This window comes from Melanostigma gelatinosum (genome assembly GCF_949748355.1).
Source record: "Melanostigma gelatinosum genome assembly, chromosome: 10".
Lineage (NCBI taxonomy): Eukaryota > Metazoa > Chordata > Actinopteri > Perciformes > Zoarcidae > Melanostigma > Melanostigma gelatinosum.
The window spans coordinates 17,025,359-17,039,007 of NC_136643.1; the positions used below are offsets into that span (position 1 = coordinate 17,025,359).

At 42.6% G+C, this 13,649-nt stretch overlaps 1 protein-coding gene across 1 annotated transcript in view; it reads right to left on the reverse strand.

The window, feature by feature from the left end:
• Positions 1-13,649, reverse strand: part of tanc1b (tetratricopeptide repeat, ankyrin repeat and coiled-coil containing 1b) — an 84,871-nt gene extending 71,222 nt beyond the window's left edge. Inside the window, exons 1-2 of the mRNA XM_079276747.1 lie at positions 13,524-13,649; positions 3,346-3,439 (exon numbers count right to left, since the gene is read on the reverse strand). Of these exons, the coding sequence (XP_079132873.1) occupies positions 3,346-3,406 (61 nt within the window). The 5' untranslated portion in view covers positions 3,407-3,439; positions 13,524-13,649. The remainder of the gene's footprint in view (positions 1-3,345; positions 3,440-13,523) is intronic.

Sequence of the window (13,649 nt, forward strand, 5' to 3'; positions counted from 1 at the left end):
TGGGTCACGTGTACAGATACGGACTGAAAATACTCCCAGGACAGAAGCAACAGCAAGTAGCAGTTTATTCAAGGCAGTGAGGCCTCTGTGAGATAAAAAAAGAAAAGAAAAGAGAGAAAGCAGACCACTTTCATCTTGGTGGAAGAATGCAGGTTTTTCCTCAAGTGTTTCAAGTCCACTAAGGGGATTTGACAGAGCTTTATGTTTTGCTTCGCTTCACAAAATGGTAAAAACTAGACATGCACCAATTGATTGGCCAGTAATCCAATTTCACCCATATTCACTTCTGGAATTCAAGCTGAAAAGAAGAACCAATTGATGACATGTGACTTACCGGTACTTGTATGCAATGTGAACTGTTACGGCCCTGTCTGCATGTGTTTTAATGCTGGACCTCACATCTAATAACATTAAGAAGCTGCCGCTACAGCACTGCTATGCACGGGGCATCTTCTGCCTTTAATTACTGTCGGCTCATTACTGTTGGGCTACTTCACAACACTGTTGGTGATGAATATTTGCAACGAGAGGAGAACAGGATGAAATACAGTCACATAAACTTCCCTTTATGACAGTCCACTATCCATAAAACAATTCCACCAACTTGGGAAAAGTAATTTGCCTTGTAATGAACTACCAAACCAGACACTGCTGTGAATTAATGGGGAGTCAGAGGTGAAATTCGCAGTCAAATCTGAGGGGCCTGTATCATCAAAGAGAACACCAATTAAAACACTGTTTGGGTCTTTACAATATAATCATCTTCTTGTGCCTCCAGGTCCTGAAATCTATTAACTGCAGTGAGACCTACTTGCAACGCAACCTCTCTCAAAAAAAATATTGACATCAAAGGCAGCAGGCCACAGCAAACTAGCGTCCCACTTCCGGAGTGACAGACCATAAAAAGGTTTAAAGGGATTAAAAAGGCCAATTCCAAACAGATTCCAAACAGATTCCTCACAGACGGAGTCTAGAGGAGGCAAGCGAGAGGGAGGAGGAAGAGGAGGAGCACATGATGGAGAGGACTAAATTAGCAAACTGTGTGTTTTGAGGTCTTGGCAATGGGGTGATCCCAAAGGAGAGCTAATGACTGTACAGGGGCCAAGTTTCCTTGACTGCTTTCAAGTTGCCATCAGTCCGCAGCCACCATGTCATGAGCAACATATGGCCGAGCTATCTTGCAATTATACCATTATCAAGGTCTTTCCTCCCACTGCGTTTTATTATATTTTGCCGAGCAGATTTTACAAGGACGTTGTGCTTCTGGTCTCTCTGACGGAAGGAACATCTGTACAGCAAGCGAGCAAAGGAAGCAGCCGTGTAAAACGCAATGACGAATGAATGACATTTTCATTTATCTGCAAAAAACAAACCAAACAAACTTCATGAATACCAACTGTCATGTATAAAGCTGTTTCAACCAAAGTAAACAAATCCTTGACAATATTCCAATTTGAAAATGGCAGAAAGATAGAAGCATGTATAATAAACGACAGAACAAAACTCCTAAGCAGCAGACGTTTTACTTCCAAAACAACAATCTTTCCAGAAACCCTTTTGGGATCAAAATGAAATTAAGCCTTGCAGAAGGTGCAGTGAATATTTTATGTCCAATATGGTACCATCTTGTCTCAGAGACCATCAACTGTACCCGATGTGATTAACACGGCCTTCCATGTTTAAAAAACGAATTTCAGATCCCAGGAAGGATCTGAATTTACGGGGAAAAAAAGGACAACAGACACGGGGTGAAGGCATGCAAATTAATACCTTTAACGCTAATTAAAACTCATTTTAAAGAATGAAACTTATTTTATAACAGACTAATAAAAATGACCTGGCTACCTACCATAAGTGTTCAAATGGATTCAAATACGATATATACTGTATAATCAAAATGTTTTAAGGAACATAATCAAGACAAATAACTCTTATTTATTACAGGCTATTATTGCAAGCTCACAAAAAAATGACACACATTTCATTGAGTCCGACTCTTCACGCCTGAAAATAAAAAAAAGATATGCAGTCGAGATTTGTGCCCCACGCAGGAACAACAGTGTGGCAAAGTGGCCAGCGCTAACTGTTGCATCTCTGTGACCTCTCATCTGTCTTTAAGAGCCCTAAACAACAGAGAAGAGTGGCCCGGTGTTATTGTCCCGGCATGAGACAGGGAGACGGAGATGCTTTAGCTTGATGGATGGGGTACAACTGGGCGAGTGAGGCTGGGATAAAGGAGCTGTATCCCGCCATAAAACTCTGCTGCCCCGGCCTTCACGCACACGGACACTCCTGTCTTTAAGTGCGTGGTGTGGGTGTGGGTGTCTGGGTAGCAGGGAAGCTATCAGAGTGATTCATACGTGCGAGACAGGTTGCAACAACTTGATATAAAACAATACAAGTACACACTACTCAATTGTCCCTTTGTTCTGGGCTGAAGAGCAGAGGAGATGACTGGAGGTGATCTTTTCCCCTTTAATTTCAGCGTTGAGTGAAACGATCACGTCAGACAAAGGCAGAAAGACCGCAAGTGTGAGATGTGAACCTACCGTGTACAGTAACCGTTTGAACCAGACTACCTGTGAAAACCAGTCCCGAGGCTGCACATCAAGTCTAGGCTGGTAGATGCAGTGTCAGCGTAAATGGTCACAGGCTATGTAAAGACAGATCAGCGTTTTTGGAGCGTTGTGTGAACAAGAGACTAGTCAACAATGTATTGCTGAGCGTGACTCATGTTTAGTCATGTTGGAAAACACTGCAGACTTCCAAAAGGAGAAGAAAACATCTGTTCACATCCGACACAATGGCCGAGTTTGTCTACAGTCAAAAAAAAATGAATCGAAGAAAGATGGAATATATCCAGCTCTGAATTGAAGTGATTAAAAGATGCAGTGGGCTGATGCCGGGCTTCTGGAGCCGACAAAGTTAATGCTGCACACTATCCCTACACAGACTAAATAGGTTCTTACCATTACTGGGCCTGTTGTTGTATCCAATTGCGGTGCAAAGCTACAAAACATGCAACAACTTTTTCATATATGTACATATCCTTAATCAAAGCCATTTGAGTTATGGCCACAGAGCTTATAACTGTGTCATAAACTAAGAACTGGAGGAATGTTCTTTTTAAGTTGTATACCACTCCCGCTATTTTGTCAGCCTACCTGTATTTAAAGTTCTCCGTTCACTTTGTAAAGTTTCCATATTCAGAAATGAATTTATTAACACAGAGTAGGATGATCTGAAGTGTACATCTGCCTCTGAAATACAGAGCTGGTGTCTAAGCCTTTGGGTTGCGGAGTGGAGAACCTAGCTTGCAGTCTTTCCTCCTGATCTTCCACATACCTGAATCCTTCTTGCTCCCTTTGCCTCCATCTCTGCTCTTCTTCAGCACTGCCTTGAACATGACACGATTCCTGAAAGCCTCTCTGTAGGGCCCCTGGGAGGAAACAAAACAAAATAAAAAATTCTGTCACTCAAAGCACGACAAGACAACAGAACTGTATCTATCGTCACTCGTCCAAAAGGAAACAGTACAAATTATCCAGCAAACAGAAGCCTCCTCTATTCACACCTGTCAATGCAAAAACCCTTCAAACACCTACACAGTCAAGTATTTATTTTACCCGGGACGAAACAAAATGATACAAACTGTGTCCTCGAAAAAATCTAACAGAAAATGGAAAAACAGTCAACATCCGCATTTCATGCTCCTTAGATGGCACCCGCCGGGGAGTTTTCCCACAACACTCCCAATCCTGCAGGTCATCAGTGGAGGGGCGCACGGAAAGAATGCTCTAATATTTAAAACAGAAAAAGGGGACGACTTCTCCTATCTTGTTATGCAGGAAAACACTCCGCCGAATGCCTCGAATTTTCCACATGTAATTGATGCTGTGTGGATGAACTTGGAAGCTCTGCATGGTTGTTCTCGAGCTATAGTGTGCCTTTTGAATCCTTCGAGTTAAGCGGTATAACATGATTTGAAGGTCTTATGCCATTTTACTATTAAAAAACAAAATACATAACCGAACACACCAGCAGTTAAAACACTTAATTGTGTGGTACTTTTGGTTTCTAACCCTCTAAAGACATTAGAGGTTGCTACCCTGCTGTATTAATAGCAGCGGCGCAATCTTTCCGATGAAACCAATGGTTTCAACCAAATAAGGGAATGCCTACTGCAAACACAACACGCTGAATTCTCAACCCCAGAATCCAGGCTTTAAAAAAAAACTGAGTCCTATTCTGCTGCCGACAGAGAGGCTATCGCCTCAAATCCCCGATGAGCCTCTGCACCTCAAACCCACCTTGATTGCTCAAAAAAAAAAAAAAAAAAGTACTTTTCATGAGGTTTAACTCCACCAAGCCTTAATCAAAGACTATGAAAGCAGTTTCAAAGCAGCACAACACACACAAAGCAACCCTATCTTACCCCACATTTACCATCTGGAACTGATCCACGTGGTCATCTTCATATTTCTTTGGCGCCGTTCAGTTTTTAAAATAATACAACATCAATGCCCTTCAATCAGTCTGCAGTGAAAACTAATTTCATTTCAATTCGCCAAACGTTAATTCCAGCCACAACATCCACCCTGAGAGGCTTCATAATGCAATTCTAGGTCTGGCAGATTCCAGCCATCATCCCCTCTCTGGAGGTGACTTCATCGTCCTGGTTTCACTCACGTCATCTGATCAGGAAGGTCAGGTGCTTTCAGTGTAACCGTGACCTCACCTTCTTCTTCTCTCTCTCTCTCAAGGCAAGTCCCTTTTTCCAAGTAGCACCTGAACTTGACATCTAAGACTTGCTTTAACAAGACCATGTGAAAGTGTCAACACAGTTGATTTAAGTCGTCCGCTAGATTGCACTGAAGAAAGACATTTATTACTGACTGATCCTGCCCCGTCCCGTCATTAAAACGTCCCTTCATATTCCAACAGTACTGTCAACATCATGTACAGGATGAATGGAAATCATTCAAATATATGGTTTGATACGATACAATTATGCCAATGTCGTAACATAATTACACCCAAATGCGCAAACACGCTACGACTACTAAATCTAGTCGTACTCTCTGATAAAACTCATACTAAATTGATTTAATGCTAATATTTGACTGTACTTAAAGCAGAACGAGTCTGTATGTGCACAGAATGGTGTAGTTCAGTCTAATATTGCGTAGTGTTGTACATTTGCGTGGTAAGTAGAACTGCTCACTGCTGTCTGGGAGCTGGCTGCTCATCTCCACAGTGACAATAAACATCACTCAGGTTAACCCGAAAGGAAATGAGAAACGCCCTCTTGAAACTCCAAAAGCCAACATGACAAATTCCTTCCACCCCCCCTCCCTCCCTCCCTCCCTCCCTCCCCCATCACAGCCACCAGACACACACAGTCAGTACCGACTGTGAGAATGAGACAACACCTCGTCGGCCATCATCTACAGTCGTCACTTTGTATCCTGAGGTGTGCTTCCATTAGACGTTTTAATCCACGGTGAGGGGAATAAAGCCCTGAACATTACTCAAAAAGAAAGCCAGTGTCGTCAATAATACTCATTCAACAATGACATAGTGATCGCAACACGTATTGTACCAAGAGTCCTCTGATTCCAGGAGCCACAACATAGACCCAGTGCTACATTCTTTCCAAGTGAACGGACAACCATGACACTAGGTTGCAGCAGCCACAGATGGTCAGGGATCAAGATGATGTTATCATTGTACCGATTCCAAAGATGTCTGAACGTTTATTCTCAGAAGTGAACCAAGTATTAGGGAAACAGTACAATTAGTAAGATGTCACTTTGAACAAATTAAACCGTAAATATATCACCAATATTTAGCCGACAGGTATAAGTAGGATTTAGACCAGCTCTGTGTATATGTTGGGAGATCAATAAACTCCAAGGCCCCCTCAACTAGCCACTATGTGCTATGTCGTTTTTAAAAAGGACTTTCTAAATAAAAGTGAGTTCCGATGTATCCGACTCCTTGTATGATGCAAAAGTAGCCATGTGCAGCAATACAGGAAATTAAGGACGCAATACATTGTGATGAATAGAGAATCGTTCGTGACACCACTAGTGTTGACGTTGCCTTAGCCTTAAGCTGTTTTTATTAGAGGTAGATGTGAGGAAATGTGGATCCTACGATAGCAAAAGCACCACAACCGACATCAAATTCAGCTTGGCTTAAGCTGTGGTGGGGATGTAGCGGTGACATTTGAAAGAAAGCCTCCTCACAGAGGAGTCGAGGACTGCACGCTATGCAGAAAGACGGGCATCCAGATTCCTCAAGCCCTCAAAGTCAGGCCCATCCCAGTGCTTTTAAGCTGTATTTGGCTGTCAGCCTCAAAGCTTGGCCCCCTTAGAAGGGGCCCCTCAATATTAAAACAGAGCTGTGAAAGTCACACAGTGGCTCACGGGTCTTTGAGGACACACACACAGGCTGAAAGGACAAAATACACTCTCAATATTCACATGTGTTCTGTGCGAGAAGAAGCCCAGAAGAAAGAGCACAGTATTATGCCAAGACACAAACAACCTAGTCATCAAAAGTGCTCAACAGGCTTCAAAATGCCCCAAAACACACAGCAAAGACCATATCAGTGGATTTGGACAGTACCGTGTGTAATATTAAGGATGCTTCCCCACAGCTGGCATTTTCAACCTGGCATATATGAGCTCTATGACCTTCACATGCGGACCTTCTGCTACCTTGGAGCGGCTCAAGGCGACAATTTTAAAAAAGGACACCGGTCTCTCGTACAATGAAGGGACGGTTTCCTTTCACAGAAGAGAAATTGGAAACCAGGGGTGGTTAAAGGGTGCCTGGGGTTATCAACATGTATGTTTTTCCAGGTCATTCCCGACTTGATGGAGTTCAAATCCATACAGGGTTGTGAGGAAGAAAAGATCCTCACCTGAACAATGCTGATGTGACATGTGGTTAATGGGGTCAGGGAGCTATACCACAGTCATCTGAGAAGTTGTGTATATAGAACGGAAATAGGATTGTTGGGTTCCCACTGCCTTGCACATACTTTGGTGGTTGATGGGTTAAAACCTGCTTTGTCCTCTATTAGGTGGCGCCATTAGGCTCAGATCACCACTCTTCCAGGATCGCAGCAAACAGCTATTTTCCACCCCGTGCGTTCATCTCTCGCCGGGCTGAAATGCCCCGCAGAGCTCTCCTGATCAACAGATTCTACAAAGAATGATCACTCGCAGAAATTCTCGTTATTGGCTGACCCTCAAGTGAGTTTATCAAACGCTGCCTCGAAGTGATCAGATATTTTTTAAATGTCCCTGTGAACGGCATAATTATCTATTCTTTTGTTGTCCTTTCACCGAGTGCAGGAAACAGGCCCCCGGCCTGGACGTCTGAGTTCAAGTGGTCCACAAACAATGAGAAGTTAGCTCACAAGCCCCGAGAAGAAGGAAGTGCGGGGAGTAGCTATGGAGGACAACACGGTCTCAGTGTCGGCCATTGTAAGCAACGGTTGTTATTCGCACTCGCATGAGTGGAGGGGAAATAACAAATGAACAGACATTTTATGTAACTAGTCTACCGGTTTGAAGTGTTTCCAGCACAGTCCCCACCTCGGAGCCTCTGAGAAGCAGGTTTCAATCTTATAGTGAGCACAAAAGTGAAATGTCTTGGAACGCCAACAGCTGATCTTCAAGAGCAAAGACAATGTTTAACTTGTTTGTATAATACTACACCACGCTTGTATCATTTGACAGGCCAGCAGTTTAAACATGCTAATTCAGGCATGCCTACTTGCTAAACATTTCAGGAACATTTTACTTCACTTTACCCAAAGAGTTTTGAAGTAATTTCAACTTAAACACGAGGTGGAACAAATAGTCTAACTAGTAAAACAGTACTTACACTTAAAAAAACACAGTAACTACATTAGAATTACAAACACACTGTACAAATGTGTACAGATGTGTGCTATCAACCTGCAAGTATCGATCACCAAATGAGCATATTGCGTATGATCGGGGACACAATTGCACAACAATATGCCTTTCAAACTGTATTTGAAGGCAGAGTGTGCAGCATCACACTAAACAAAGAGGAAAACCGGTGACAAACCACAAACCACAGTGTGTAAAGCAACCAGCGACCATGCCATTTGCATGAAAAGCCCGAACAGTCTGAATGAACGCTCCACACAAGCATTCTCAGGGTCTGTGCTTGACCTCCCCACAACATTCAGCAAACTCAGTCCAGAGCCACCAGGGCCACCAGGAAGCAGTACCGCAGAAGCAGGAACAGGTTGAGCGACCGGATCTATGACCCGGGAACCAAACCTGAAACCTGCGTGCCTCCAAGAAACCCGAAAAAGGTTCTTAGGTTCATACAAATAGTTTCTGCAGCTGAAAAGAGCAATTAGACACAAAGAAAAGTGGTGGCTTTAATAGACTCTTCTTCAGGAAGATTATATAGGAGAAGGATGCTGTCATCGGTAGCACTGTGTTCCGAAAAAAACTAAAAGCATCACAACTGGGGTCTAAGCATGACAGGTGGTGGTATTTGCAAACATGATCATGTAGCTTGAGTCTGAGAAAATATGAGACAATTTCAGGGAAGAAGTCTTCAAAACTAAATCATGAGAAAACAGGCGGATATTCACTTCATGAGACCTGTGATCGTCTACCTTTGCCTAGTGGGGGAATTATATTGTGCCATGATATCACAGACACAGGCCGATTCAGAAATCTAGCTTGGGGCCAAGCCAGCTAGTTTGTTATTGAGGAGGACCAGCCACCGAGCTCAGCGAGAAATTAAAAAGGATAACAAGTCTGATCTACTCATTAGACGGCCGTGGGAAAAGCACCGTCATTTTTGGAAAGACCGATGGGCCCTCAGAGGCCACTTGTCCTTGATCTTTCCTAATATGACTGATGAATAATGAATCCATACACAGGCCGACATGCTGGCTCAGCAGCTGCCTTTGTATCCCAGCAGTGTTGCTCTAGAAGTGTCAAGGCATGTTTTAGGAGGCAATCGTTGCTCTGAATTCACCCCAGGCCGTGGAAACTGAAAACTAAAAATGTTGGAATAAGACAGGACATTGCACAAGCCTAACCAGAGTAAACTAGAAACTGAGCCAGCCATAGACTTACAAATAACCTACATTAATTGAGCTTGACAGATCAGAGTGTAACATGGATTTATGAATGAGTGGGTCTTTGTCTTTTCCTCTTGAATTTGCTGGAAGTCTTTCCACAACAATTACACACGTGTTACATCACACCACCCACCACCACCACCCCTCCTCTGAAACCATCAGCCAGCACTAACTGCACACCAAGTAACAACAATCATCTCATCAGAGCTACAGCCATTAACTCCTGTGAACACTGCAGACTGAACTGTATCACCATCCCTGATTTGCCACAGCAATTAAGTGTTAATGAACATCTGGAGTAAAAAAAAATAAATAAACAACGGCTGTATTATCGGCCTTATTGCATACGCTCAATCCGACATTCGCCTCCCGGGAAGCCTGGTGTTTGATTAAGGGTAAAACATTAACCGTTGTGTTTAAAGTCTACAGGAAGTGCCTGAAACCCACAGAGAGATTATTCCAGGCTAAGATTTGTAGGTCAGAGGGTAACATGTAATGAACTTACTTAAGAGGAAACACTATATGCCTATAAGGCAGTCAGAGTACATTCAACAGGGCTTCAGAACAAGAAGCACTTTTCAGATAAGATACCCACTTTCAGTTTTGGAGTGCAGGTTAATTCTGAGCCCGTCTCACTTTATTTATACTGACTGAACCACTTATATCATTTCGTGTTAAAAAAACAAACAGTGAATGTAATTAAACAGCGAAGGATGCAAGGTGGATTATCACTTAGTACGCCATAACTGAATAGGGGAGGACTCCTAGCTTTGCACATTAATATACATATTTACTTCATAAAGTTACTGTTGTCACACGAGACAAGCTTCTAGTCAGTTTGTTTTGTGTGCACTGACTTTTACAGACGCAAATAGCCAAGACAAATTGGACACATCTGACCCTGAGACAAACTAACAAATCCAGATGAGATTAGTTTCACCGATTCATTGTTATGATAGGAACATATCAAAACACTTACAGCCGGTCCCAGCGTCGTAGAAGTCATGATCTTAAAGTCTATGAGGGTGCTTAGGGTGGACATTTGAACAGGGCCTTCCCCATATAAATGTGTTCAATCGTATCTTATTGATCCTGAAAGCAGAATCATAATCTCTATACAGACAGAGATTCATCAAATCTGTCGAGGTGGTTTGTTTTCTTCTGGCTGCTAGAGCTGCACGAGCTGTCAAAGCCACAATAATCATGACACATTGGAAAGAACACTAATTCTGCTTTATCATTTTGCCAATGTCAACAAAATTGATCACAACATAATCCTTTGCAAGCACATTTTCACTAACACTGAATTTCACACGTTGGTATGCCTGAGGCTCTCTCTCTCTCTCTCTCTCTCTCTCTCTCTGTCTGTTGGGTTTTCAAAAAAGCTTGACAAAAGTGTAAATCAGTAACAGCTGTAACTAAGAAGCACTTCCAAACACACACACACACACACACGTGCTTTAGATACACACATGCACGTGCATAGACCTTAATAAAGGCATACACGCCTGCTTACATGGACTTTCAACTCCAGCGATTAAGTTGTGTTATGATAAATTCAGCATTGGTATATAGGGCAACTCAATATGTATGACTGTCATTCTGTAATGTTTTAATAGATGACCTCAGGGGAAATGAAGTGCTAAGGCAAGGCGTTTTGATACAAAACGTGTCATGAGCCTTTAGGAAACTTGAGCTAATTCAATTACACAATGCCACTTTGCCAGCAGGCCCGTCTACGATCCTTCACCCCGACACGGAGGATACAACATCATTTTATTGCCTGGTGAATATTTAGGCGTTATAGAACCTTAGGACTTATATATGATGTTTTGTGACATGAGTCTTCTTTTAGAATGCCAATCAAGAGTAAGTAGAACATGGAGTATTATTGTAGTAATGTAGTAAAGTATTATCCTACTTTTGCAGCCATGTTGGGCGTTTATGGCTCTTCGGCTACCTCATTGCTGGAGATCGTGTCGCACCCACAGCGTGGCATTAAACACATACTGCTTCAGTTTCAGGAGCTTAGAGGGAGTAACAGCTTCTTGCCTCCTCTGGTATTACACAGTTATTAGACAACATGCCAAAAAAAACACTTCAATGATTTTGACATGTGAACACGTCTTGGCCATGATGCATAACTGCCACTTACAGTACACATTATGAAAATCCCATTAGACAGCATAGGAGATTGCTTCTTCGAGAGCTCTCATGATAAGTAGATGGATAATAGTACTTTAGCTTTCAAATTCAAGCCAAAATCCCCCCAAAAAAAACCCTACCTGATATTTGAACAACAGTTTTCATACGAGCCAAACCAAACCAACAGGAGGTGAGTTGAACAGTACAATATAAGTAAGGTTTGAGAGCATCCCTGTGTTAGGACATTATGGTGCAGCTTATATTTGTGGTTGGGTTTAGTTAGTATCAAGTGTACTGAAATCCCAAATCTACAGAATCCCACGTCACAACGTTCAGGATAGCGGTTCTGAACCAGAATAAACTCTAAAAAAATCTCTCTTTCCTGCTTCCTGTTGGAACCAAGTGCTTCTGCAATGAGTAGCCCTTTTCAAAAGTACAAAATTATAATCATCATCATCAACAACTCAGAGTGTGCTGTCTGTCGGGTCACTGGGTCCAATAACTTTCCCTCCTCAGCCATAACAATGCGACTCTGATGCCAGCATCTGTTACTGGCCAACTGGCCAGGGACCATGGGAACCCGGCTCTGTATAGAGACTGGGAGGCAGACCCTTGTGGCACTTTCAATAAGATGAGTGCTCTGTAGTGCAAACAGTCTCATAACCCTGCAGTTGGTAGGCAATTGTGGTATCTCTAGCGGCGGCATAGAGGCATGCAAATCCGTTGTGATGGTTCCACAATCAGCGTGAAATTGCCTGAAATTATGTCGGAAAGTTAATACCGACTATCTCCGCCTTAACTGGCAGTAAGCATGATTGTCAGCTGCGGCACCTGTTGAGTGTAACATTTAAAATCAGAGTGTATGTAGAGTGGATTTGCCCTTAAAGCTTAAAGCAACTCGACACAGGAAGCAGCTGATGTTATGGCAGGTAGAATGCCAAAAGGTTATGAAGACCTTACATCACTTATTCAGAGACAACACTGAGTCGATGACTTCATGTGCTCTCAAAGATCAAAACTGCAGCTTGACATTTACAAGCAATTGCTCTGAAGGGGAAAACGTTTCAAAGCACCTGGCTGAGTTTACGTGGAGATTCCTTCAGTGGAAAATATGCTGAAAACAGCAAAAGTCATCTACAGCCGGTGGTCAAACTTCAATGACTCAATCTATGTGGGCAGACAAGATTACAGTCCTGTTGCCTTCAACCTACCACTGTATCTGGGCTGGGTCCTGGTTTGAGTGCCGCCGCATCCAAATCACAAAATACAGACTAACATCGGGATCAAACAAGACCACACAGTTATAAGAAAAGTAATGGACCTTTATGTTAAACATCTGCATTCAACTGAGCAGGATGTTACTCCGCAACGATTATCTATCTTTAAATGTTCTTAGATATCTGTTTTAGAAAGGTTACCGCAAACAGTAACAAGCAAAAAACATGAAATATTCATAAATCTGTAAAAAAAAAAAAAAAAAAATGTAAATCCCCAGAGCCAGGGTGACCTTTGACACTAATTGTGAGAGGCATTATTAACTGACATTAAATGATCAATAGAGTAATAAGTGCAGCCCTGTGTCACAGGAAGTGTTATTCATATTAGCTATTTACTTCCACTCAACCATAATAACCTCACATCTGTAGCTATTTCCTACTTTTCTAATTCATTATTATCAAAACTGTTGCCAATATAATCGATTACCTATTCAAAGACAAACCATATCTTAAAGCAGTATATCTATTCTTTAATACTAGGAAAATATGCAGCTAAAAAAAAAGTGAAACACCAAAGATCAACTTGTTTGATCCACGTTGTTCAGTTTCAGCGTGAGTCCGGCGCGAGCTTCGCTTCACGCCGAACCCAAACGGAACTGTGTTTCATTTACGCCAACATCGCAACGGAGCTGGACGCTCCGCTATCTAGCTCGAGTAACGGTAAACACTTTAACGTGAGTAACGCCAGCGACGCAGGAAATAAGTCGACCACAGAGGCTGAAATAACCCCAAATATCTCCAAAAACGAAACGCACACTGCTGTCATCCCCGTTGGTTTTTGACGGGCGGCTCTCAATGGGCATGTCTCGACATCCCTCCCCCAGGAAAATGCCACCAAAAGTCCTGACTGAAACAACTCTCTGACGTTACTTTTATGAACCGGTGAACCGACACCTCCAGGCGAACTCTGTCGACACAGCACAATTTTGGAATATTGTTTCGAGTCTTACCTGATAAATGTCATGGGTATTAAAGTACCAAAAAAAGTTTTCCCCAGTCTTCCAGCGTAATCTCCACACGAACTCAGTTCCCACTGGATCCACCAAAGGTAGGCTGCGGGACGCTGGGCTCCTCCT